General features: G+C 45.4%; 1 protein-coding gene across 1 annotated transcript; it reads left to right on the forward strand.

The window, feature by feature from the left end:
• Nucleotides 1-11,146: 11,146 nt before the first annotated feature.
• Nucleotides 11,147-14,765, forward strand: LOC142775298 (beta-1,3-galactosyltransferase 1-like). Its single transcript, XM_075876641.1, has 3 exons — nucleotides 11,147-11,169; nucleotides 12,870-13,148; nucleotides 14,414-14,765. Exons 1-3 carry the CDS (start codon nucleotides 11,147-11,149, stop codon nucleotides 14,763-14,765), a joined length of 654 nt encoding a protein of 217 aa, XP_075732756.1.
• Nucleotides 14,766-22,644: the final 7,879 nt, after the last annotated feature.

Below are 22,644 nucleotides of genomic sequence, written 5' to 3' on the forward strand. Positions count from 1 at the left end.
TAAACGCTAGAACCCCATCTAGTGAGGGAAGTCCAGCTGTACTATTCGAGGAGCTAGAGGCTGTTAAATGGGATATAATAGGGCTCATTGAGGTTTGGAGGACAGATGAGGCCTATACAGTGCCACAGAATGGGCACGTCCTTTGCTATCGGGGCTTGGCTGACAGAACAGAACTTGGAGTGCGGCTTCTAATTCATTGAAACATGACTGGCAACATATAGAAATACTATAGCATTATTGAAAGGGTGGTAGGTATCATAATTAAACTCAATAAGAGATACAAGATCAAGGTGGTACAGGCTTACGCGCCTACATCCACCCATGATAACGGTTCAGTTGAAAGCTTCTGTGAAGACGTGCAATCGGCATTGACTTAGGTAAAAACACACTATCCTATACTGATTGGAGACTTTAATGCAAAGGTAGGGAAGAAGCAGGCTGTCGACCAGGCAGTCGGATATTATGGCATCGATACTAGAAACGCCAGAGGAGAGCTACTAGTAGAATTCACAGAACGCAGTAATTTACGGATTTGAATACCTTCTACCGAAAACGAGGATACCTTAAGTGGACATGGAGAAGCGCTAATGCCGAAAATAAGAACTAAGTAGACTTTATAATGAGTGCACACCCAGGCATCGTGCAGGATGTGGAAGTGGTTGGCAAGGTACAATGCAGTGACCATAGAATGGTACGGTCTCTAATTCGCCTAGACTTGAAGAAGGAACGACAAAAACTAATACAAAAGAAGCCAATCAATGACCTAGCACTGATAGGGAAAGTACAGGAATTCAGTCTCGCTTCAGAACAAATACTCGGCTCTTGTGGACGAAACGAACCTTAGCATGTATACAATGAATGATAATCTGAAGAGTATGATTACAGAGTGTGCAGTGGAAGTTGGAGGCAAGGCAGTTAGACAGCACACTGGCAAGCTTTCCGAGGAAACGAAGAATCTGATTAAGAAGCGTCAAACTAAGAAAGTCCGAAGTACCACAAACAAAACAGAACTCGCAGAGCATTCGAAGTTGATTAATAGGCGTAAGGTATCCGATGTAAGGAGGTATAACAAGGAGTGAATTGAACACGCTCTGAAAAACGGGGGAAGCGTCAAAGCAGTGAAGAGCAAACTTAAGATATGCAAAAATCGGATGTATGCGCTAAGGGACAAAGAAGGCAAAATAACTACCAGTATGGATAGGATAGTTAAAATAGCGGAGGAGTTTCACAGAGATCTGTGCAGTACCCGGGACAACCACGACCTTTAGGAAATAGCAGTAACCCAGATGACATCCCACCAACAACGATAGAAGAAGTCAGAAAAGCTTTGAAGAGCATGCGAAGAGACAAAGCTGCTGGTAAGGATCAGGGAACACCAGATCAGCTGAATGATGGAGGACAGATTGTGTTAGAAAAACTAGCCACCCTGTTTACAAGGTGTCTCCTGACGGGAGGAGTACCAGGGTCTTGGAAGAATGCTAACATCATCTTAATACATAAGAGAGGAGATGACAAGGACTTGAAGATTTACAGGCCGATCAGCTAGCTCTCTGTAGTATACAAGCTATTTACAAAGGTTATTGCTAACAGAGTAAAGAAAACATTATAATTCAATCAACCAAAGGAACAAGCAGGATTTGGAACAGGCTACTCAACAATCGACCACATTCATACTATCAATAGGGTAATAGAGAAGTGCTCAGAATATAGCCAACCAATATACATAGCCTTCATTGATTATGAGAAGGCGGTTGATTCAGTTTGATTCACTTCACGCGCCAGCTGTAAAACACTCGCTGTGACACAATCATGCATCAGTTGCGCTGCCAGCATTCGCCTTGCTTTCTCGACACACAGCTTGGCACTGCTTTTCAATTCTTTTTGAAATGTCGCTTCGAAAAAATTGCTATGACAGTGAAGGCAACAGAGTCATTATGTACATTAAACACAGTACAATAAAGTAGGCACAGCTGCTTGTTAACTGACTCCTCATAAAACTCAACTCGCGTCTGCAATAAATGTGCGTGCATTTCTGTGTACACTTGTTATTTTACGCTTTCTTGTATTTCATATCTGTTTTCGCGCTCGCGTTTGTGTGCATATGTGAGTGCTTTCATGTCTGCCAGTTTCATGTTGGCGGCTGCCTTTTCACCAGCACTGGCTATGACAAGCAGGGCCAGATTAACAGTGCTCCACGATGTCTGAAGAACGCATGAATGACCTGGCACTTCTGTGCGTCCACACAAATGTCGACATCAGCGTGTCGGAAGTTACTGACTGCTTTTCTAAACTTCCTCGCCGAGTCAACTTTGGCCTTTTATACCAAAAGGAAAAAAAAAGCAGCGCAAGCGACAATGACAAGAAACTGCCATTCCAGAATTCAAGTGAATGAGCCAGTAATATGACAGAATATTACTGTTCATAACCTTTTAAAACGTGGTAGTTTTTGTACGTTTCAACAGTCGACAGCACGACCAGATGTAAACATATAAATACGAGCATCAGATGAGCCTTAATAGCTAATCAACAACTTCGCTTTGTTAACTCGGAGGTCGGCATACATGGCGTTACCGAACAAATTCAGCTATTTGGCATCATCTGTGGCTTTCATTTATCGCTTCTTTTACTCATTGCTGGTTCAACTATATGCGACACACCTGCTTTTACATTCAGTGCAGAAGTATGGTTCGCACTTTCAAAACACTTTAGAAATACTTTGTTTCGACGCTATTCCTTTATAGTTCTGTACACATAGTGCATTAGCGAGAGCAGCTTCACCCAATGACATCACAGTTTCTGCGATTGCACGGCATGTTCTTTTGCCTTATTTTGGACATTATGTAGAGTGATCCTTGCTTGGATATCGACATTGATTGCATACTTAAATGCACCTTTGCAAGCGCTTGTGTAAGCATATTGCAAACTGTGTTTCGGTGTACTATGTTTCGCCCGCAAGGGAAATTTACTTTTTCATTATTGTTTTTTTTTTCCTGGCCGCAGCATGAGTGCAAAATGTAGTTGTCCTGCAATAATGCAGGACAACTAGAAGTATCTGCAATAAAGTAGTTCTCCTCGTCTTGTTTATATTGTGGGCTGAAGTTTTTTCGTTATCAGGCTCTTCTTGAGTTCAAAACTGAAGCAGTATGAAAATATACATGATTCTCGTGATATTTTCTGTTCATTTTACGCTAAAAACACAATGTTTGGAAAATATTCATCACAGTTATTCCTAGAAAGATTTTGCGGGCATGCAAAATTTTTTATGAAAAAATTTCTTTCTCGTTTTCTATCGTGTGCAGCATTCAAGAAGTGATTTGCAGTATCAAATAGAAATTGTCACTGAGAATGCATCTGTTATCCATGTACTTAGTGTTTCGAAAAATTCAAAGAGGAGGCCGAGCTGCAACGTGAGCCCCCTCCCCCGCGGAACAAAATTTCTGGATACGCCCGTGCATTCAGCGTATGTATACTCGTTTGGACAAGCGAACTATGCGGAATATGAATATTTCGCCACAAACTGATGTTTCCGAATAAGTGGGATATAAGCCACATTTCCTGGAAAGCGGAACTTGCAATTTGTGGGCGTGCTGGCACCCCCTGTAAAGTTGGTTGCCCCTCGTGGCCCACCTGTCTCGCGCAGAAGCCGCATTTAGGGGTCGCAACTATCGCACGGTAGTCAGCGTTGTGTTCGCGAGTTGACCACCACTATCATCATCATCATGATTGTTCAAACGGTTGCGCCGGCGGTGATCCCTGGCGGCAGGCAAGCCTTGGTGGCGGCAGAGAGAGTTGAGCTAGCCTCTTCTGGCCCCGGAAACTCTCAAGTTCCCGCTATGGCCGTAGAGGAGAAAAAATCGAGCACGTCGAGTTTTGTAATGTGCACGTATAGTAGAACTACTAACTCCTCTTTTAGCGGTCAGATAAGTTATTGTGCATTTTCCATGTTAGGGGCATTTGACGCCGCTGAAACTTCTATTTCAGAATGTATCAAAAGACCATTAATAAAGTAGTTACCACGTCCCTTTTCATAAAAAAATTGAATAAATTTTTTGTTTTATTTTTACTGTTATTACTAAAGTGGTGACTGTTTGAGTTCAAATATTGAGATTATCCTGACGCTCGAAAAGCAGCAGCCCATTGGCATCGATTGCGTTTCTGTCGGTTAATTTGTTCAAATTGTACTGCGATTAGCCGTGCTACATTTTGACGTTCGGTATTATAAAGCTCGGTTTTAATTCAGCTTTAATATATCAATGTGAGCTTGTAAGTGTGTCAGACCGCTACGACGAAGCGATCACGCCTAAAGGCTGTGAACGATCTCAGCTCCTGTGCTTCACTGACGTCAGCTGCGCTGCCTCCTGCGTGAAAATTCAACGCCGGCAAATCGCTTGGAGACTGCCTACGAAGATGAAATAATCATGCACAATGTGGGGTTGTTCGTCGGGGAATGAAAATGCGCTGCTTTGCATCTAAACATGGCCCTATTCTTTTGCAAGCCCTACAGTTTTTGTCATTTCATAAGGCTTCTCAACTTGTAAGTTAATGAGATTGCGGGGTCTCAAAATGGCGAGCGAGCGCCACGCTCTTGGAGTGAAAGGAGACGGTAGACACGGTCGGTGCAAACAAAACAACATACACACATTTATTCAACTAATTTACAACGACAATATTGTCCGCCGAATCGATATATCAATCGTAATTAACACAGTAGGACATCCGTACACACTATTACTATACACTCAATGACAAACACAATGACACGACAAACATACAATGGCAAGGTTCCTTTTGGCGTTGCATAAAAAGTTGCCAGACTGGAAGGGTGGTTGTTGCCAAACTGCCGCTAAATTTGACGGAAAAATTTTCTCCTGTAGTTGTGGCTTTTTTGTAAGAGTTTGGTGCTTTCCGCTGTGCATTTCTTGGCTGAAAATTTTTCTTCTGTAGTTGTGGCGTCTCTGTCAGAGTTTGGTGCTATCCGCGGTGCATTTCTTGGCTGAAAATTTTTCTTTTGTAGTTGTGGCTTCTCCGTCTCGTCATGGCCCCGCCACGGATAGACCCCAGCATTGTCGAAATCGCCGACATCATAAGGTACCCTTCCGCGGGAGAGGCCTTCCTTCGTGAAATCGAACTGTCGCCTGCGCCATCGCTTCGACCGGCAGCACATTCTTCCCGGGACTACGGTGTACAGCGACGAGTTGGCCGCGTACCAGTGCATACCCAGACTCGTAGATGCTAACGGAACAACGCTAAACTTGGACTGGCACACCGTAAATCACAGTGTCAACTTCGTTGATCCTATGACAGGTGCCAAGACGCAAAAAATTGAAATTGAATGGCAAAAGGCCCAGCGCCGTCTCGTTCGCAACAGCAACAAGACGTCTACCTCAATAATGCCGTCTCACCTCGCCTGGCTTTGGTGGAGATCAATTAACGCACGTCCCAACGTGAAAGACCCTTTTCTTCGAATAATGGAGGTAATTGCTCGCTGGTATCCAGTTTAATTGTGATTAGCGCGTAGTGAGACATATTGTCATTTTATTCTTATGTTTATGTTGTCATTATGTTTCATTATTACTATTGTCATTATTATGTTTATTATGTCATTTTATTGTTATTGTTGTATACTAAGCTCTCGAGCTGAGAAACAATACACATTCATTATTTGGAATTTTGGTAGTTTGTGCTTATTGTGGGTGGGGCCCTGTAAGCGACGGTGGCTCGTCGGCCGGGTCCCCTTTACAGGTACGCGCAAGTCGCGCTTAATTCACTCCATCTGCTTCAATAAAGCAGCCTTCCAAGCGTACATAGCTGTAGCATATCCGACATACCCTGATTAACCAGCCTTGGAACGCTTATTCATCACATGTATACACGAGTCCAAACAATATGTCTTGTGCTGACACAGCTAAGGGAAGCGTAGCGTCCCCCGTCGTAGCGCGCGGTCGACGCGAGACAATCAGCTGAGAGAGAAAAAAAAAGAAAAGTAAGGGGGAGGGGGGAAGCGCATCACCTCCTGCGACTCTATTCAGTTTTCCCCGTCATCCCTAATACTGAGACTTGATATCTTAATCGCACAGCTGCGCACACATCAAGAGAACGCGCCTAGACTTCTGCTAGGCTTGGTTCATTCGGTTAATTAAAACGAATTCTGTAATGCGCGGTTCATTCCGTTAATTATAACGGGCTCCTAATTGCGCAGCAGCGCCGCGCTCGACTTCTTGTAGGCGTGGTTCATTCCGTAAATAAATTGGCATATTAATTGCGCAGCAGCGCCGCACCCGACTTCTGCTAGGCGCGGTTCATTTCGTTAATTAAAACGGCCTGTTGATTGCGCAGCAGCACCCCGCTCGACTTCTGCTAGGCGCGGTTCATTCCGTAAATAAAACGAATTCTGTAATGCGCGGTTCATTCCATTAATTAAAACGAAATTAAAACGGCCTCCTAATTGCACGGCAGCACCACGCTCGACTTCTGCTAGGCGCGGTTCATTCCGTAAGTAAAACGAATTCTGTAATGCGCGGTTCATTCCGTTGCTTAAAACAGCCTGCTAATTGCGCAGCAGCGCCGCGCTCGACTTCTGCTGGGCGCATTTCATTCCATAAATAAAACGAAATCTGTAGTGCGCGGTTTATTCCGGTAAATAAAACGTAATTGAAACGGCCTCTTAATTGCACGGCAGCACCACGCTCGACTTCTGCTAGGCGCGGTTCATTCCGTAAGTAAAACGAATTCTGTAATGCGCAGTTCATTCCGTTGCTTAAAACAGCCTCCTAACTGCGCAGCAGCGCCGCACTCGACTTCTGCTGGGCTTGGTTCATTCCATTAATTAAAACAGAATTAAAATGGCCTCTTAATTGCACGGGAGCACCACGCTCGACTTCTGCTAGGCTCGGTTCATTCCGTTAATAAAAACGGCCAGCGTCGCTCATGCACTCACAAAAGGCACCGCGGATAGCACCAAATTCTTAAGAAGAAGCCACAACTACAGGAAAAAATTTTCAGCCAAAAAATGCACCTCGGATAGCACAAAATTTTTACGGAGAAGCCACTACTACAGGAAAAAAATTTTCAGCTAAGAAATGCACCGCGGATAGCAGCAAACTCCTACGGAGAAGCCACAACTACAGGAGAAAACTTTTCAGCCAAAAAATGCACCACGCATAGCACCAAACACTTACGGAGAAGCCACAACTACAGGAGAAAACTTTTCAGCCAAATTTAGCGGCAGTCTGGCAACAACCACCCCAAAGTCTGGCAACAGATTTATGCAACGCCAAAAGGAACCTTGCCCATACAATAACATGCCAAACACATTAACACACCCAAGGCGGCGTCGCCAACGCTTGACTTACCCCGAGGGGCCCCGACGCGTGGCCCGCGGTGCCACGCGCCAAGGAGCCACGCTAGAGACAACCGTTCGCGGCAGTCGCCACGCGCAGAAGATACTCGCTCAACTCTCGCCCGCCACCAAGGGTTGCTTTCCACCAGGGGTCACCGCCGACGCTACACCATGATGATGATGACGATAGTAGTTGCCAACTCTCGCGAACACAACGCCACCTATCGCCTGGTGGTTGTCACCTAATGCGGCTTTTGGGCGAAATACGTGCGCCACGTAGAGCAAACAACCTTACAGGGGGTATCAGCACCCCCACAAGATGCACACCTTGTGAATGTTTGAGATTGTTTACTTCGTTGTCATATTCGCTGAACATATCTTTACTTCTAAAATTTGTAGCCCAGATCACAGCATGAGTTCTACCTCTCTGCCCAAAATGAGTCTGCTGCTGCAATATATGCTCCTAAATTCAATGCATAGTAGAGCCAAGTGAACCTTTAGTACATATAGACGTTTGTACATTTTTTGTTAGTGTACAATGAAGCATATTACATTTGCAATAATCATATAGTCATCTAGTTGAGGAATCACCTAGCTTTATCATTGGAAGAACGCAGCTAAAACAAATTCATTAGAATGCCATCCACACAACAAATTCCCAAAAACATCAATGATATGTGTAATATACCTTTCTTATATGCAGTGTTCCCATATACATTCTTCTTAGTCACTAACGCGCCGTGGTGGTCATCCCCGGCGAGTGGCTTAGCTTGTATTTTTCAGCTAAACAGTGCCCGGATCTCGGAAGATATCGTCTACAAAGCTTAAATGCATCATGCTCAGTGTAACATGGCTTATAATCTCCAACATTGTTTTGGCAGAATAATACGGCCCCGAAAATCAAGCTTAAGGATAGCGAGCTTAAGGAGCCCCTAGACTTCTCCGAAGTCTAATACAAGAGTGTTTGTTTCTCGTGTTGCTCACTCTTTCAGCAGGCACTGTCTTCTTCGAAAATTTTATTGCTTCATATACAGCGGTAGAATCTCAACACTAATTGTTGAGGATATCATGATTTCGCTGTTTACGGCTATCTCCACACAAAAACACTCAAAAGGAAATGAAATCAGTTGATCTTGCATGATGGTAATGCGAAGTAAGTCAGAACAGGCGTGCTACTGCACGTCAAGGCAGGGTAGTAGTGGCAACTCAAAACTCCTACCCTTCATATATCGACCAACAGAGAGCCTTTTCCCTCATGACAGTGCACACGTGAACAGACTACTGGCTGCCCTGACTATTCCGGAATAACAGGACATGTCAAGAAAAAATAACCCACTTGTTCTTAATATTTTAAAAGGCTGTTTAAGGCGCTCTTTTAAAAAATTTTTTTAGAAAGTTGCTGTGAGGTGCATAATGCCGTAGCGGTCAACGAATGAGAGATGCTTTAATTGCGAGCGACGAACCAAGAGTACATGACACAGAAGAATCTAAAGGTTGGTGTTCGAAACAAACAAAAGCTTCCACTGCATATACTAAATACGCCACGCGAAATTCAATGAAATGTTACGCGGGCGCAGTAGTATGGTTTACTAACAGGTGGTTGTGCTATTGGGCAGTGCATATATCGAGTCACTCTGCACGGCATTTGAAAAATTAGTTCAGTGTATGGTTGACATTGTTTTAATCAATCATATTATACAAGCTTAGCTACTGTTGACTTTCCAACATCCTAATCATTAGCTCTGAATTTTCCGCTGAGAGACACAATTCTGCACATCCTGTCAGCATTATTAAATTGAAAAAATCATTCGAAGTGTCGAATTTAGGATTGGGGAAGCAGAGCCCAAGATAAATTTCATAGTCACATACATGAAACACAAATACACAGCGCTTCATGGTGAGTTTATGACTCTTCGAAAAACAGTTTTTAAAATTTGCGCTTGCCTTTTAACTGTATACAGTGTCAACCGCTTATATGTCTGTACGGGAACACTTCGTACAGAAATCATAATTCGATGGAAGGACTGGAGCCGCATTTTCAAAGAGTTTTTATGAACTATACATAATCGTGCCCATTATTACGGTGCCATTTCAATGTGACAGCGCACAGGAAAACGAGGTGACTGACAGAAGAACCTTCATTAACTCACCTTTTGGATTGGTCCTCTGTTAAACACTGCCTGTTGTGTTGTCTTTCTTGATTTCTTATTGTAGTACTTGTGTCAACAAGTGAAGTATATTTCTTTACCCCAACCTGTAACGGGCTTTGGTTAACAGTATCAATAAGTAAATAAATAAATAAATAAAAATAAATAAATAAGATAATTGACGCACATGAGAGCTTGTAGCGCGCGTCCTTTCTTCTGCTATCAATGTACTCGTTTCGTTGTACGCTGTTACATAGAAATACGGACCGATACCCACTTAGCCAATTTGGTGTCTTGTTTTGTGATTTGCATTTTCCAATCACAGGTTTTGTGATTGCATGCGGTTGAAGCTGCCATCGAGGTGCCCTATAGATGTGAATATCCTACCCCGTTCTCTATACCAAAGTCTTTCTGCACCTAACATAGCTTTGCACTTCCTCCAGGATCGGTGGCACCGCAAGCTTTCTGCACGTCCCCTGATTCTGCATTGCCTCCGTGATTGGGCAACCTCTGACTTAACGGCGATATCACGTACTGACGTCATCATGTGGCGTTAGGCATGTGATGTCACTTTTGAGAGCTCTGGGTCGTTATCAGCTCGTGTGGTGGCTGCATCACTTGTTGATGATGTCTTGCATCACTAGCGTAGCCGCCGACGTTGAGAGCCAATTTTCGCGTTTGATGAGGCATCTAAAGCTATGTAACTATTTTGCCCCCATGCCACTCCTTATACTTAGCGTCATTGTCTATTAGCTTTGTGTCTCGTGTTCCTTCCTTCTTTGTCTATTGGCTTCTTTAGGCTGAACGGGCAGACTCTGACTCACTTTGAATGTTCACAAGCCCCACTTGCCATGGTGGTCTAGAGGGGCAGTGCTCTAAAGTACAAATGCCTAGTGGACAAATACGCAAGGATGGAGAGGTGATATGTTTCGACGAGCGCTGGCAGGGATAACGTGGACACGAACTGATCGCAGCTGCCGCCAGCGGCAGTAACAGCTGCAGCAACTAACCTGATGCTCCTGGCATCGGCCAGTGGAAGTGCCTTCGGGACGTTGCCTGGTGCATTATGCCCGAGCTTTCTGGCCGTGGTGGTGAGCTCGGCGCCCAACCATGATTCCGAGGGCCAAGCCATACGTGACTCGTGGGCCCGCAATGCCCGGCGGGGATACAGCGCCATCTACTTCCTACTCGGCTGGCACGCCCAGGACGCCACTGAAAGAAGGAGCGCGGTCCGAGGTCGTAAAAGGTGGACATCATAAACTGCAGTTCAATGTGTATTCATCGCCACTGTCAGTCCATTAGGAGCACACAGCCGTCGTTTGTTGCAGGTGCTATTGAGAGTGGCCGGTCGACCACCAGCTCTTTGCTTGCAACTACTGTGTTGTGTAGTTTTGTGTACTGTCGCGTAAGGGCAATTTGGCGCAGTAGAGCAGGTGATGGCAATATTGAAGTAAAAACTTATTCAATGAATGCCTGCCCGCGAATGAAAATAGGCTTTCACTGAGGTACACAACTGACCAAACTTCCGATGAAACATGCCACTTGGTGGCATTGCCCCTGTGTGCTCGTGGGGGGCGACGGGGATAAGGGGGACCCCCTTGACTGAATGAGGAGGGACAGTGTCATGCCTATTTAAAGTTACTCCCATCATTTCAAGAAAATGGCGGGTCCTATTGAGGAAAGGTACAATGAAATCATGCTAAATGTTTTGAACGGTATTATAGCCAGGCAGGTTATGGACGATAATGCTGTCTGAAGGCCCCTGATGTGGCCCGCCAAGGACATTTTATTTGTCGCCTTGACTCCCGATGGAAAACCAGGGATACTAAAGGTAGGCCACTATGGTATGGACTTCATTGCTTCTTTATTTTCTTCTTTATATCCTATGCTACGCATATTGTCTTTTGAACTATATGATGCATGGGGGGAGCTACGATAAAATTTGCACCCCCCCTTCTTATTGGGTACATCTTGAGCACACCTATGCCCTTAATTATTCACAGAGCGGCCTCCTGGTTTCCTGTCATCGCAAATATTCTATGGCGCGTTACCGGCGCGATACTCACACACGAGAGTGACAGGGGCGTCGCGTTAGCTAGGGGTTGCGAAGCCTGTGACGTGTTGGTAATGTTCCACCTATGTGAAAACCCTTGCACAAGAGTTTAAATTCTTATTGCCTGTGACACTGACGAAGCGCGAGGTAGCCTATGTACATGACGCAGCAGAAGTGAAAAAATGACACGTGATTCAGCGTTGAAACATTGCATGACAAAAAGCGGTCGTGCATCACGTAGGCTAGATAACGGAGACAACAGTCTTAGTACCAAACCCTTCAATTTTTCGTCAGTGAATTGACAGCACCATCTTTGAAGTGAAGTGAAGTTTATTTTTGTGCAAAGCACGGTAGTATCAGGGTAAGAATATGTGTCCGCTTTCTGACCTGACTGGGGCGTGCTACAACGTAAGGAAATTGTATGCGCCACTTTCAAAAGCACATACAAAGAGCTTGGCCTGACGAAGAGGTGTGGACAAACGTTGATATTGTGGGCGCGTTCATTTAGCTCATTTCTGCTATCATTGAAGTTGTCGTCTCAAGCTCGTGATTTCTCTACCAGGCGATGTCGGCGTGTTGTGGCATATTCACTCGATGTGACATGGGCCTCTCCTGCTATCGCTCATTTCTCAAGCAAAAGAAGGGTACGTACAAGAGACTATAATGGCATTATACACTGCAGGGAAAATACCCGTTGCCATCTTGCTCACTAAACCAGAAATATCAAAACCAATGATTGATCCAGACATCACTACAGCAAATTTATTCCATTGGTGGTTCTAAGAAATGTCTGCATTAGGTTAAGTTTTTTACGCATTCGAAAAGATTAGAATACTCTCGTTGGCTTAAGTACCTTTTACGCTGAATGGATACCTTCAAAGTATTGATAATCAGGGTCGTAGCCAAGGGGGGTTGGAGTGGTGATGCTGAACGCCCCCCCCCACTCCTTTCACATACAAACACACGCTCATACAAACGCATGCACGAACATGCATAAAGTATGGTTGAATGCCCCCCCTCTCCCTTCGTAGGACCAAGCAGTAAGGATGTATTGCCTGTTTTAATAAAGCCGATGTTTTGTACCTTTCTGATGCTTGGTATTCTGCCAACAGATCGAATTTTCCAAGCTTTTATAAGTGCGTTTTTCTTTGTTGAATGCCTTTTCATCTTTGCAGATTGTACTTTGCATTGTATTAATGAGTATCACTTCCACACGTGCTATATTCGCATGGGAAAGGCTTTCAATGAATGTATGAAATGAAAATAAACAAACTGAACGCCGGTGCGGCGGCTGGGAGTCGAGCGACGACTCTTCCATTCTTCCCGAAAGCTCGGTGTTCGACGACCTGATCCGTGCCATCTTCGAAGACACCAGTAAGAACCAGACGCTCAAGTCCCTGCTCCTGCTCCAGTGGGCCCACACTTTCTGTTTGCGCGTGAGCTTCATCCTGAAGGCGGACGACGACACGTACATGGACCTGCCGCGCCTGATCGCACTGCTGGAGTCCAAGAAGGCAGCCTTCGAGAACAGCACGCGCCGCAGAGACAGCGCCGGTTTCCTACTCGGCAAGCGGCCCGAAAGCAAGCCTATCGATTGGAATTGCCAAAGGTAGCGTGGTGGCAACATATGTAAGAGGCATCAGAGAGTAATATTAGGTATACTTTTGGAACAGCCTATATGCGCAAAGATAGCGTTCGTTGTGGCTGACCTCTGCTTCCGTCACTTAACGGGGAACTGCAAGAGGATATATAGCTCATGACACATGCGTAGTAAAGACACATTCAGTTGGGCATACGGGAAGTGGCGTATGCTGAGAAAATGAGGTGGCGCACGCTGCAAGTGAAGCGTGCAACGACACCTTTAGTACCTTGATGTGTTCCACTCAACTAGATGAGTCGTATTCGAAATGCAAGTGTTAGGAATGCTTATCAGCGCCACCCCCGCTAGAAGCATGCTAGGTCCCAGGCCTTTGTGATCTACGCGAAAAATATTCATAACCTTACGATGTTCTACCAGCACATTAAAGACATGAAATCTCGCACAATGATCCAAGCGTGTAACGTAGCACCATGAATAAAAGTACGTACAGATCTGCCGTTTTATTTACGGTTTCATTCTCAGAGAGGCCTGGCAGAAAAAGACGCGTTCCAGCACACAGCCTATCAAAGGCGATTCTTGAGAATTTTCGTGAGACGCCAGGCAATTTGTTCTGAACCATCAAGATGCTGGAACGCACCGCTTGAATTTACCTTGTCGGCCATGAAAACATCACCTTTCATTGTGAAGTATACACATGCCTTGAATCAGGTCTGCTGTTGCTGTCTGCGTCGAACGTCACCGGTGTCACCATATACTCTCGTTCTGGTTTCTTCGAGGTCTCGCGATAACGTAACGTAGTATGTGTTGCGTTACGTACGAAGCCTTTTTTTCTCGGTCGTAAGCGCGCATCTCTGAAACAGGTACGTTACGTACTGCACGTGTGCAGTTCTCTGCCGTAGCAGTGCAGCGTACGTGGGCTCGTTACTTACGCCCAACTAAAAGTGTCTAGTGACAAGCGCTAACGCAAAGCTTTGCGTACACTATTTTAAAAATCGCTATTATAGAGGGAGGCAACCAAGTAATGGGCGTTCGAACACTTTTGCGTTCTTTTGTGCTCTCCATCCGTTCTTCTGTTCCTCAGCCAGCTTCTTGGTTTTTGTCCAGCGTCTATGTTTTTGTTGATTTCTTTGCCTTTTGACCTATATGGTTGTGCATTAAAAATATCCCTTCGATCCATTCGCTTTGTTCTGTTGGCGACTATATACAGGAAAATTAAAGAAAGATAACGCTTCCGTGCCGTGGGTTCGCAATGACCCAATCCTGCGTTTTTACAGGTACGGAATACCAGCCGGTTCTACCTCGGTGTCCACCGACTTGTCCGGCGCGACATACGTGATGTCGGGGGCTATCGTGGGTCTAATGCTTCGCAAAGCGCTGGAGACACCCGCCCTTCACTACGAGAACGTCTTCTTCGCAGAAATCGTGGTGTCCAAGTTGAACGTGCGGTTGTTCCTCTCGCCCTGCTTCGTCTGCTGCGTCGAGTTTACGGACCCGTGCGCTTACCGTGGGCTGCTGGCCGCCACCGTCGCCAAGCCAGACACCCTGCGCATCACGTGGATGCTCGCGCGCAGTCACGTGGTCGGCGGCTGCGTTCCGCTCAACGACACCGACCGCCTACACTGCTGACGGGCCCTGCCAGCGCTACACACTAAACGAAAATGACCTGAAATAACCTCAAAAACTGGGTAAACCATTTGTCCTCTAGCGCACTACCTTTCCTTGGTTTTTTTTACCACCTACTATCGAGGTAAAAATTTACTCTCGTGCTAACTGAGTTTTTGAACGTAGGGAGAGTAGTAATTATTTACCCCAGTGAGGTCTTGAGCGAGTATGGAGAGAGTAAATTTTTACTGCCTTCACAAGGTTTTTGAGGTGATTTCTGGGAGTGATTTCCAGTGGTAAAAAATAAAAATTGAGGGGTGCATTCGCCCAGAGTCGGCAAATTTATTAAATAGCAGAATTGATTGAATTTATTAAACGGCAGAATTGGTGACACATAGATTCACATACAGCCAAACACGCACACACACAACAAATGCAGAATAATACACCACTCGAACAGACTGCACGCGTTGCTCAACTATACACTTTGACAATCCGGTGTATATAGGCACGACTTTTTGACCAGCCCTGTAGTACCGGTAGGAGAGCTCTTTTTTGCATTGATTAACAAGAACGGTTGAAGATGGAAGCGTAAACTTAAGGTGGGCTGCAGGGCACTAAATTTCACATCGACCTTTTATAGTAAATCTACCCGATTTCACCTTTTCGAGTATCCAATTATTACTTGGCACACCGGGCTCATGGCCCCACGCGTGTTAGCACTGCTGATGCACAAGTCCATAAAATATATCTAAGTACGCACAAACCATGGTACCTCAATGATTTTCATTGAGCGACGGTGCACAAACGCAGTAGCAGCACGTATTCATCACAACGGGCGTAGAGGAGCGGTGCACGCCTGCACACAAGCTTCTTACCGACGACGTACTAGGCCTTTTCGAGAAGCACGACTATCCAATGAAACACAGCTGGCGATCACATAACACATATTCTGTGCGAATTTTGTCGTCATTTCAGACACAAATGAACACGTGACCGCTATCTTACGGGGACGGGACGGTGTATGCATACTTCCAACGAAAGATCACCGTCCGGGTTTTCTTCGCACTCTCCGGCAGCGGCTTCTTGGTTCCGTCTGCCTCGTATCCGCTTCGCGCTACATGTTTGAGAACAGTTGGTGCATGAGATGGGCGATTCGGGCAGCACTTTACTCATGCAGACATCGCCTACTGTGGAACAAGATATATGCGATGCTTTTTTCACCTGCCCTGGCGACACACTCCCACTGGTCACTGGCGGCCGCGCCTCGGTGCCGACCTCAGAGTGAAGCATTTTGCTTATTGCTTCTCCAGTAAGCAAGCACGGATGATGACACCAGATTGATTTTGTTACCACTGGCAGATCTTCGCGATTCGGCTCGGAAGCGAGATATCCGCGACGTGCAGGTTTGGAGGCGCTCGGAAGCACACAATCGCTCGATGATGTAGGAAACACGTGAGATTCATCAGCCCAACGAGACACACAGATACCGAGCTTCTTGCACCGTCTGTCTCCAAGGCCACCGCCGAGCAAAAGGCAACACTTTGCGAAAATATGCAGGACAACTTTCCACAGCAGGTTTCCTTTCTTTTTTTCCTTCTTTTGAGCTCTCCCCCCCCCCCCCCCCGTCTTTTTTTCTTTTTCGCCCACAGAATGCTGTTCTCGCTTGTTGTGCCTATGCTGCCCCCTGTTCCAGTGAAAGTGCGTTGACTCGAGGTCAGTCCTGAGGCACGGCAATACCAAAAAAAAAAAAGATCAGTGGTCCTCGCATACCTTCATGATTCACTGAGAGCGTCACAATGGGGGGCTTGGGGCAAAAGCCACCGAAGCAGCTGCACCTTGCCGTCACGTGGTAATAAACTCTGAAACGCAGGTTAAAAATCACGTGATAGAAAACTCCCTACGTGGTAAAACTGGATTTTGACATCCTTTTACTACTTGCCTGAAAGGTGGTGGTAAAACTATGTCATGTACCATCTTTTACTCCTACACGAGATAGTAATTTTAAACCCGAGAGAGTTTTCAGAGGTCATGAGCCGCAAAAACCCCAAACTCAGATAGTTTTTGCTTACAGTGTACATCGCTGCCGCCGTGGTGATGGATTATATTAGAACATGGATCGACGATAAATGACGGTTTTCACTGCGTGTCTGTGGAGGGCCGTAACGGCTACACATTTATTGGACGCTGATATATGAATTTTTTCCTTTCTTTTTCGTTGAAATGCGACAAGATTTCAGTCGCTTGTTGACCGTCTTGAGCCATTACGCTCGTATCGTTGGTTTTCATGAGTCGGGCAATTTGCCAAATTTTAAGGTGCGGCATTGTAGCGTGAACAAGACGTTGCTGTTCTCATTTCAACCTCTTGTTAACTTGCGGCTACCACTATTACTCCAGTTTTGCATGCAAACAAGGCTGTATTGCAGAACATTAGTTCACAGTCCTTTTATTAATAATTGCTGGCGTTTCATTCAGGCCACAAAACGATGGCATGAGTTTGAGGCGCCGACATGGGTGACTCCGGATTAATTTCGACTACCTGGCTTTATATAAACCTGCACGTTCTATCCAAGTAGATGGGTGCCCTGTCGTTTCAGCCCCATCTAAATACGGTCGTCTTAGGAGGGAATCGAGCCAGCGTCTTCGAGCTTAGCAGTGCGGTGCCTTAGAAGCGGGTGGTTCGCGGCCGTTTAACCACTCAGATCAGGTAGGAGACAACAACTGTGATAGGCTTCCTTTGTGCGTCGAGCTAATGTCTCGAAGTCAAGTATGTTTGACCATTTAAAATAGCATACTGCGTCTCTGGTTTTGTTTTGTATTTTTTTCCTACGGTATGACTTGCTCAAGGCCGCCCTTTGTTGTAGTGAAATCTAAGAGAGTAATTTAATCCCCCGAACCAGAGCGATAAATGAAACGTGCTATAGATTCAAGTTAGTTAGCCAGAGCGGGGAATTCGCATTGACATGATTACGAGCAACCACTGTATTACATGTCCATGTTCTGGCTTTATTTTCCTTATTATATATATTCTTCTCATCCCTGTACAAATTATATGTTTTCTTTCTTCACGTCAATGCGAAGCTTTGTGAATTTGCTTTCCCAATCACAACCATTTCGCTTCAATCGAATTCAAACTACCGTGCTTCCAGTTCACGATATATCTTAGCAAAAAAAAGTAAACTGGTTAGATTCGCCAAGTAGTCCCTTAATTTTTTAGCAGTATGAAATGGGTTTGCGTGCTCAAAAGCGTGGTCACCTTAATAAGAAGAAAGTAAAGCATACAGAATAATGTTTGCACAAGACACCTTTGAGTGCACGATAAGCAGGTGTGAATTCTAATCTTTGTAGGTTTTTAATTATTTTTACTAGTTTCGTAATAACACTTTCAAGAAGTAAATTCTTGCTCCTCCTTCGCATTTGCCTTTCTGTAACCAGCTTAATAATAATAATAATAACTGCTAGGGTTGAACGTCCCGAAACTGTGACATGATCATGAGACACCATACTGGAGGGCTCTGAAAATTTCTACCACCTGAGGTTCTTTAACGTTCGCCTAAATCTATGCACATGGGCCCTCAGTATTCTCGCCTCCATCGAAAATGCGGACGCCGCTGCTGGGATCTCTGCTGGGAACCAGAATCTCTAGATCGCCACAGCGGCTTACAAGCTTGGCAAGTAGTAAGCACCCAGCGTTAGGTTTCACTGCAAGTCTGACTAGTGCACAGTTCGACGTATATGACACTTTTGGTAATAAGGTGCCAATAATTTATTTATTTATTATACCCCTCAGGGTCAGAGGCATTACAGAGGGGAGTGGTACAGAACAAAGGCATAACATTACGACCAGTTTGAGGATTCCTGACTCGGAATGCAGTAAAGATGATGATTTTTTCTCTACTACGTATGACGAGAAAAATGGCAAAATAATTATTCAGCTTTTACTCGTTTTGCTACTTCCGATTTGATTTCCTCTCTGCATAAAGTAACACTATTTGTGATCGGGTGCATGGCTCTTTATTGTACCAGTTACAGTTTTTATTAACAACGGGTTGCATTAAACGAGTGTGTAAAGTGTCGTTAGTGGCTCATTCGGGCATTTTAACAGCATAGCTAGGCAAAGTGGACGTTGAAATGTGTGGGGCGTTCGCGCTTTCGATTAGCGGGTGTGCGCGAAAAACATTGTTGCTAGCTCCAATACTGGCCTCCAGTGAACCACTTGAATGTTCAACGATCGCCAAAACGATCACAAAAAGTCGACCGTTGGGTGTAAGAAACAGGCCAAGTGCACCGAACTGTATGAGAGAGGAGCTTCTACAAAACACAAATTTATGGAAGTCTTTTGAATCGGGGACCAGGAGGTTTGTAGTCATCCACGCCACGCCGCAGTAGTACCCCACGAAGGGATTTATTTACAATACTGCCACTTTGTTTATGAGACAGTAGGAAGCGGGCGCTGCGCACAAATGCCATGAATACTCGTCCCGTTAACCAATCGGCAATACGGAGAAAAAGAAGTAACGTCAACTTTGCACTTTATACATAAGAATTTACTCTGCATCATATAAAAACCAAATAGAAGGGCATATAAACTAGCAAGTTAAACATTATAATCTTTATACACGAATACATGAGATGTGCGATGTCTACCACGTGGTGGAACCGATGAGCTTCGGTGATAAAGAAAAGAACGAAAAAATGTGAACACGACTGCGAAGACGAGTGTAATATGAGTGGTGAAATTACCCAAACAAGTGATGAAGTGCACATAAATATAGAATTTAGCCCCCCCCCCTTTTTTTTTTTCTTAACCTCCAAAAAGACGCTGCTGCAGGATTCTTGGCCGATCCCCCCACGGTGGGTTGAGCGCACTCCTCTTAAGTTCAAGCAACCAGCACACCCGGGATGCCTGAAGCTAAGTCTGAGACATGCGACGAAACAAGTCGTGTGAGATATGAAGGCGTCGGGACTGGCGAAGAGGGCGTTGTTTCGGTAGAAGGTTGGGGAGACAGAAATAAACGAGTTCGAAGATTGATTGTCCTTGCTTCAATTTCCAAAAATCACCACACACAAGAAAGTACTCACCAGCACCACCTCCACTGTGTGATCAGTCCTGGCGACGTTGAGGCAGTGAGGCGGGCATGTTCTTTTATTTGGTTTTTAATACGGAGCATTTCTTAGTCACACGATGTCGCGCTTCGGCACTGGTGGTGGCACCGTCCACGTTACCACTGCGCATGCTCGCGTCTGGTACCAAATGTCACCCCCCCCCCCCCTCTATCTCACCTCGCAAACCGACGCAGCGTCTGCTTGTAAAATCCGACTGCTCGCGCTGCACAACCGTTCACTGGCCTTTTCACTCAAGGCTATCTGGGCGCCGCCATTGTCCTCTCTATGCTATTGTTAGTGCGCGTGACCCCCCCCCCCAAAAAAAAAAACGCACAGCCGAGGATGTGATGTCGGCTTTTGTAATCTCGAGCCCGGTCCATATGTAGGCACTGAATTGCTTATCAGCATCCCCCCACTCTTTAAAGGCAACGCTTCTCTTGCATTGAATAAATAAGAATGATAAAGACGAAATAACAGGTAAGCATTCCCAAACCATACCCAATTAGGCAACATTAACTTGATACCCTCCCCCCCGCCTCTGCAACGTGTTTACTCGAGTTCCCTCCGTGGGAAAATGCGTGTTGGTTTTTTTTTAACTCATTCACTAAACTAAGTTAACTATACAGTAACTGTATAGTTAACCTAAATAAGTGAATAAAAGAAGGGACTACGAGGCTCGTAGTCCCTTTATGGCGTACTTCAAGTGTACGCCTCATGTACTGCCATATTAGTTTAGATAAAAAGGCTGCTATATTAGCGGGTAGCACTGCTAAATATCACGCGCTGCTTATTGCTCCTCTCTTAAATAAACCTACTTGCGGAAGATAACTTTTAAGTTACTTAAATTATTTGTTCTCATTCTACAGCTATCACGACATAAAACTCGTTTGCTATGATTGCAAGTCCAGCTCCTTTCTCAATCTTTCTTTACAATATAAGAGCAAAGTTGTACATATATCTAGGAGAAAACAATATTGTTGGTCCTATGTACAAAGAAAAACTTCTATAAACCTATTCAATATTTGTAAACAGTGGTACAAGCGCCGTCGACATACTGAGATGCTTGTAGCGACGTCGGTCCGCGTAGGCTCCACCCAGCCCAAAGCTCGCCACCTCATTCTATCATCACGTTAAAACTGGCACAACAGCTGCGAAGCTGCCTCCGAGCCTCCGACGTGCTGTGCTCCGAGGAAGCTTCGTAGCTGCAATGCCAGTTGTCGCGTGATCATAATGGGTGGTGGCAAGCTTTTTGCTGGGCGTAGCCTACGCGGACCGACGTCGCTACAAGCGTCTCAGTATGTCGAAGGCGCTTGTACCGCTGTTTACAAACATGCAAACAGCTGTACAGCGCTTGTGTGTCACAGAACAGAAATTGGGCAAGCTCCACTACTCCCCACAGGTCCAACTAGATACAGACAAAAAAAAAAGCAAGAGTTGGGTGCACTATTTCGTGAGAAAAGTAAGAAATAATTGATAAATTCGTTAATATAGCGTAGAAACTAGCCCAGTGATAGACACCGGGGTTGAAATTTTCATCGTCACTGGGTATAATTTTGTACGGTGCGCTAGAGTGGTGATTCTTGTTGCTGTAACCACTTGGCTTATAACATCGAAGGGGCTTGACCACAGCAGAGTAAATGAAGTACCGAACACAAACACAAAAGGGACTAAAGACTAACAAAATGAAATTATAGAAGCAACACCTGATGTGACTGAACTGCAACAAACTTCCTTAAAACTTACGTGGCAACATCCTTAATCATCATCACCGTATTCTTCCACTTTCCGCCTTATAACCGAGCACTCATCCAGTGAAGGAGAAAGAAGAAACAGAGAATACCACGCGCAATAGGTGAACAAGAAGAGCGGGGCGGCTTCTTCTGCAAACCTACGCAATGGTACGTGTTTTTCGCAGGCATATCGTATGACAGTGCACCGCGACAAGTGTGGAATGAAATCGTTCTAAAGGGGTATGTAAAGTCGAGATGTCTCATCCGGGCGAATGCATGCTTCGCCCCATAAGGCGTTCATGCCAGGTCGGGCTGCGAGTTTTCTACAGGAGTCATTATATTGTTTGTAGAATGTGTGATTACCTATTAAGCGCTTGTACTATGCAGAGGATGGCGACATACATTTGATTGATATGTGGGGTTTAATGTCCTAAAAGCACCACATCATTATGATAGACGCCGTAGTGGAGGGCTTCGACCACCTGGATGGAGGAGTAGATACTTTGACCACCTGGATGGAGGAATAAATCTCAACAGCTCGGATTCGCTCGCTGGATTTCGTGCCGACCAGTTGTGTCCTCGCGATCTCCGATGACCGCGTAGCTCTGGCCGACTGGGCTGGGCCTACTTCATCTCCTGACGCCGATCAACGATGACAGCGTAGCTCTGGCCGACTGGGCTCGCCCTACGCCATCTCCTGACGCCGACAAAAGTTCTCGCCAATGGTGCCCCATCCTCGGTCTCCTGCGACCATCTCCATCTTTCCTATCTTCTCCTTACTTCCGTCATTCGCTGGTCCACCGCTTCCCTCTCTCCTTTTCTTCTCTCTATCTCTATACCTTTTAATGCTATCATTTGCTTACCTCCTCACCCCGCGCCCCTCGTGAGCTACTGTTGAGGTGTCCTCACCCTGAGAGACAGTTACGGGGCTCACTTTTCACTTTTCATTTAAAATACCTCCTCCCCCCCTTTGACGGCTCTGAGCACCGGGTCTTTTTCTAAGCTGGAACTCAAAGTTTAAGATCCGCATGCCCGTCATGCGAACATGCAGTGACCACAGTATAATT

The sequence above is a fragment of the Rhipicephalus microplus genome, chromosome X (genome assembly GCF_043290135.1).
Source record: "Rhipicephalus microplus isolate Deutch F79 chromosome X, USDA_Rmic, whole genome shotgun sequence".
NCBI classification, from domain to species: domain Eukaryota; kingdom Metazoa; phylum Arthropoda; class Arachnida; order Ixodida; family Ixodidae; genus Rhipicephalus; species Rhipicephalus microplus.

Excerpts from the sequence above, each read along its gene's own strand:
- LOC142775298 (XM_075876641.1), top strand. The coding sequence starts at position 11,147 with ATGGCGGGTCCTATTGAGGAAAG. Across the intron at positions 11,170-12,869 it reads GCGGGTCCTATTGAGGAAAG|CTCGGTGTTCGACGACCTGA; the intron begins GTACAATGAAAT and ends TCTTCCCGAAAG. Across the intron at positions 13,149-14,413 it reads ATCGATTGGAATTGCCAAAG|GTACGGAATACCAGCCGGTT; the intron begins GTAGCGTGGTGG and ends GCGTTTTTACAG.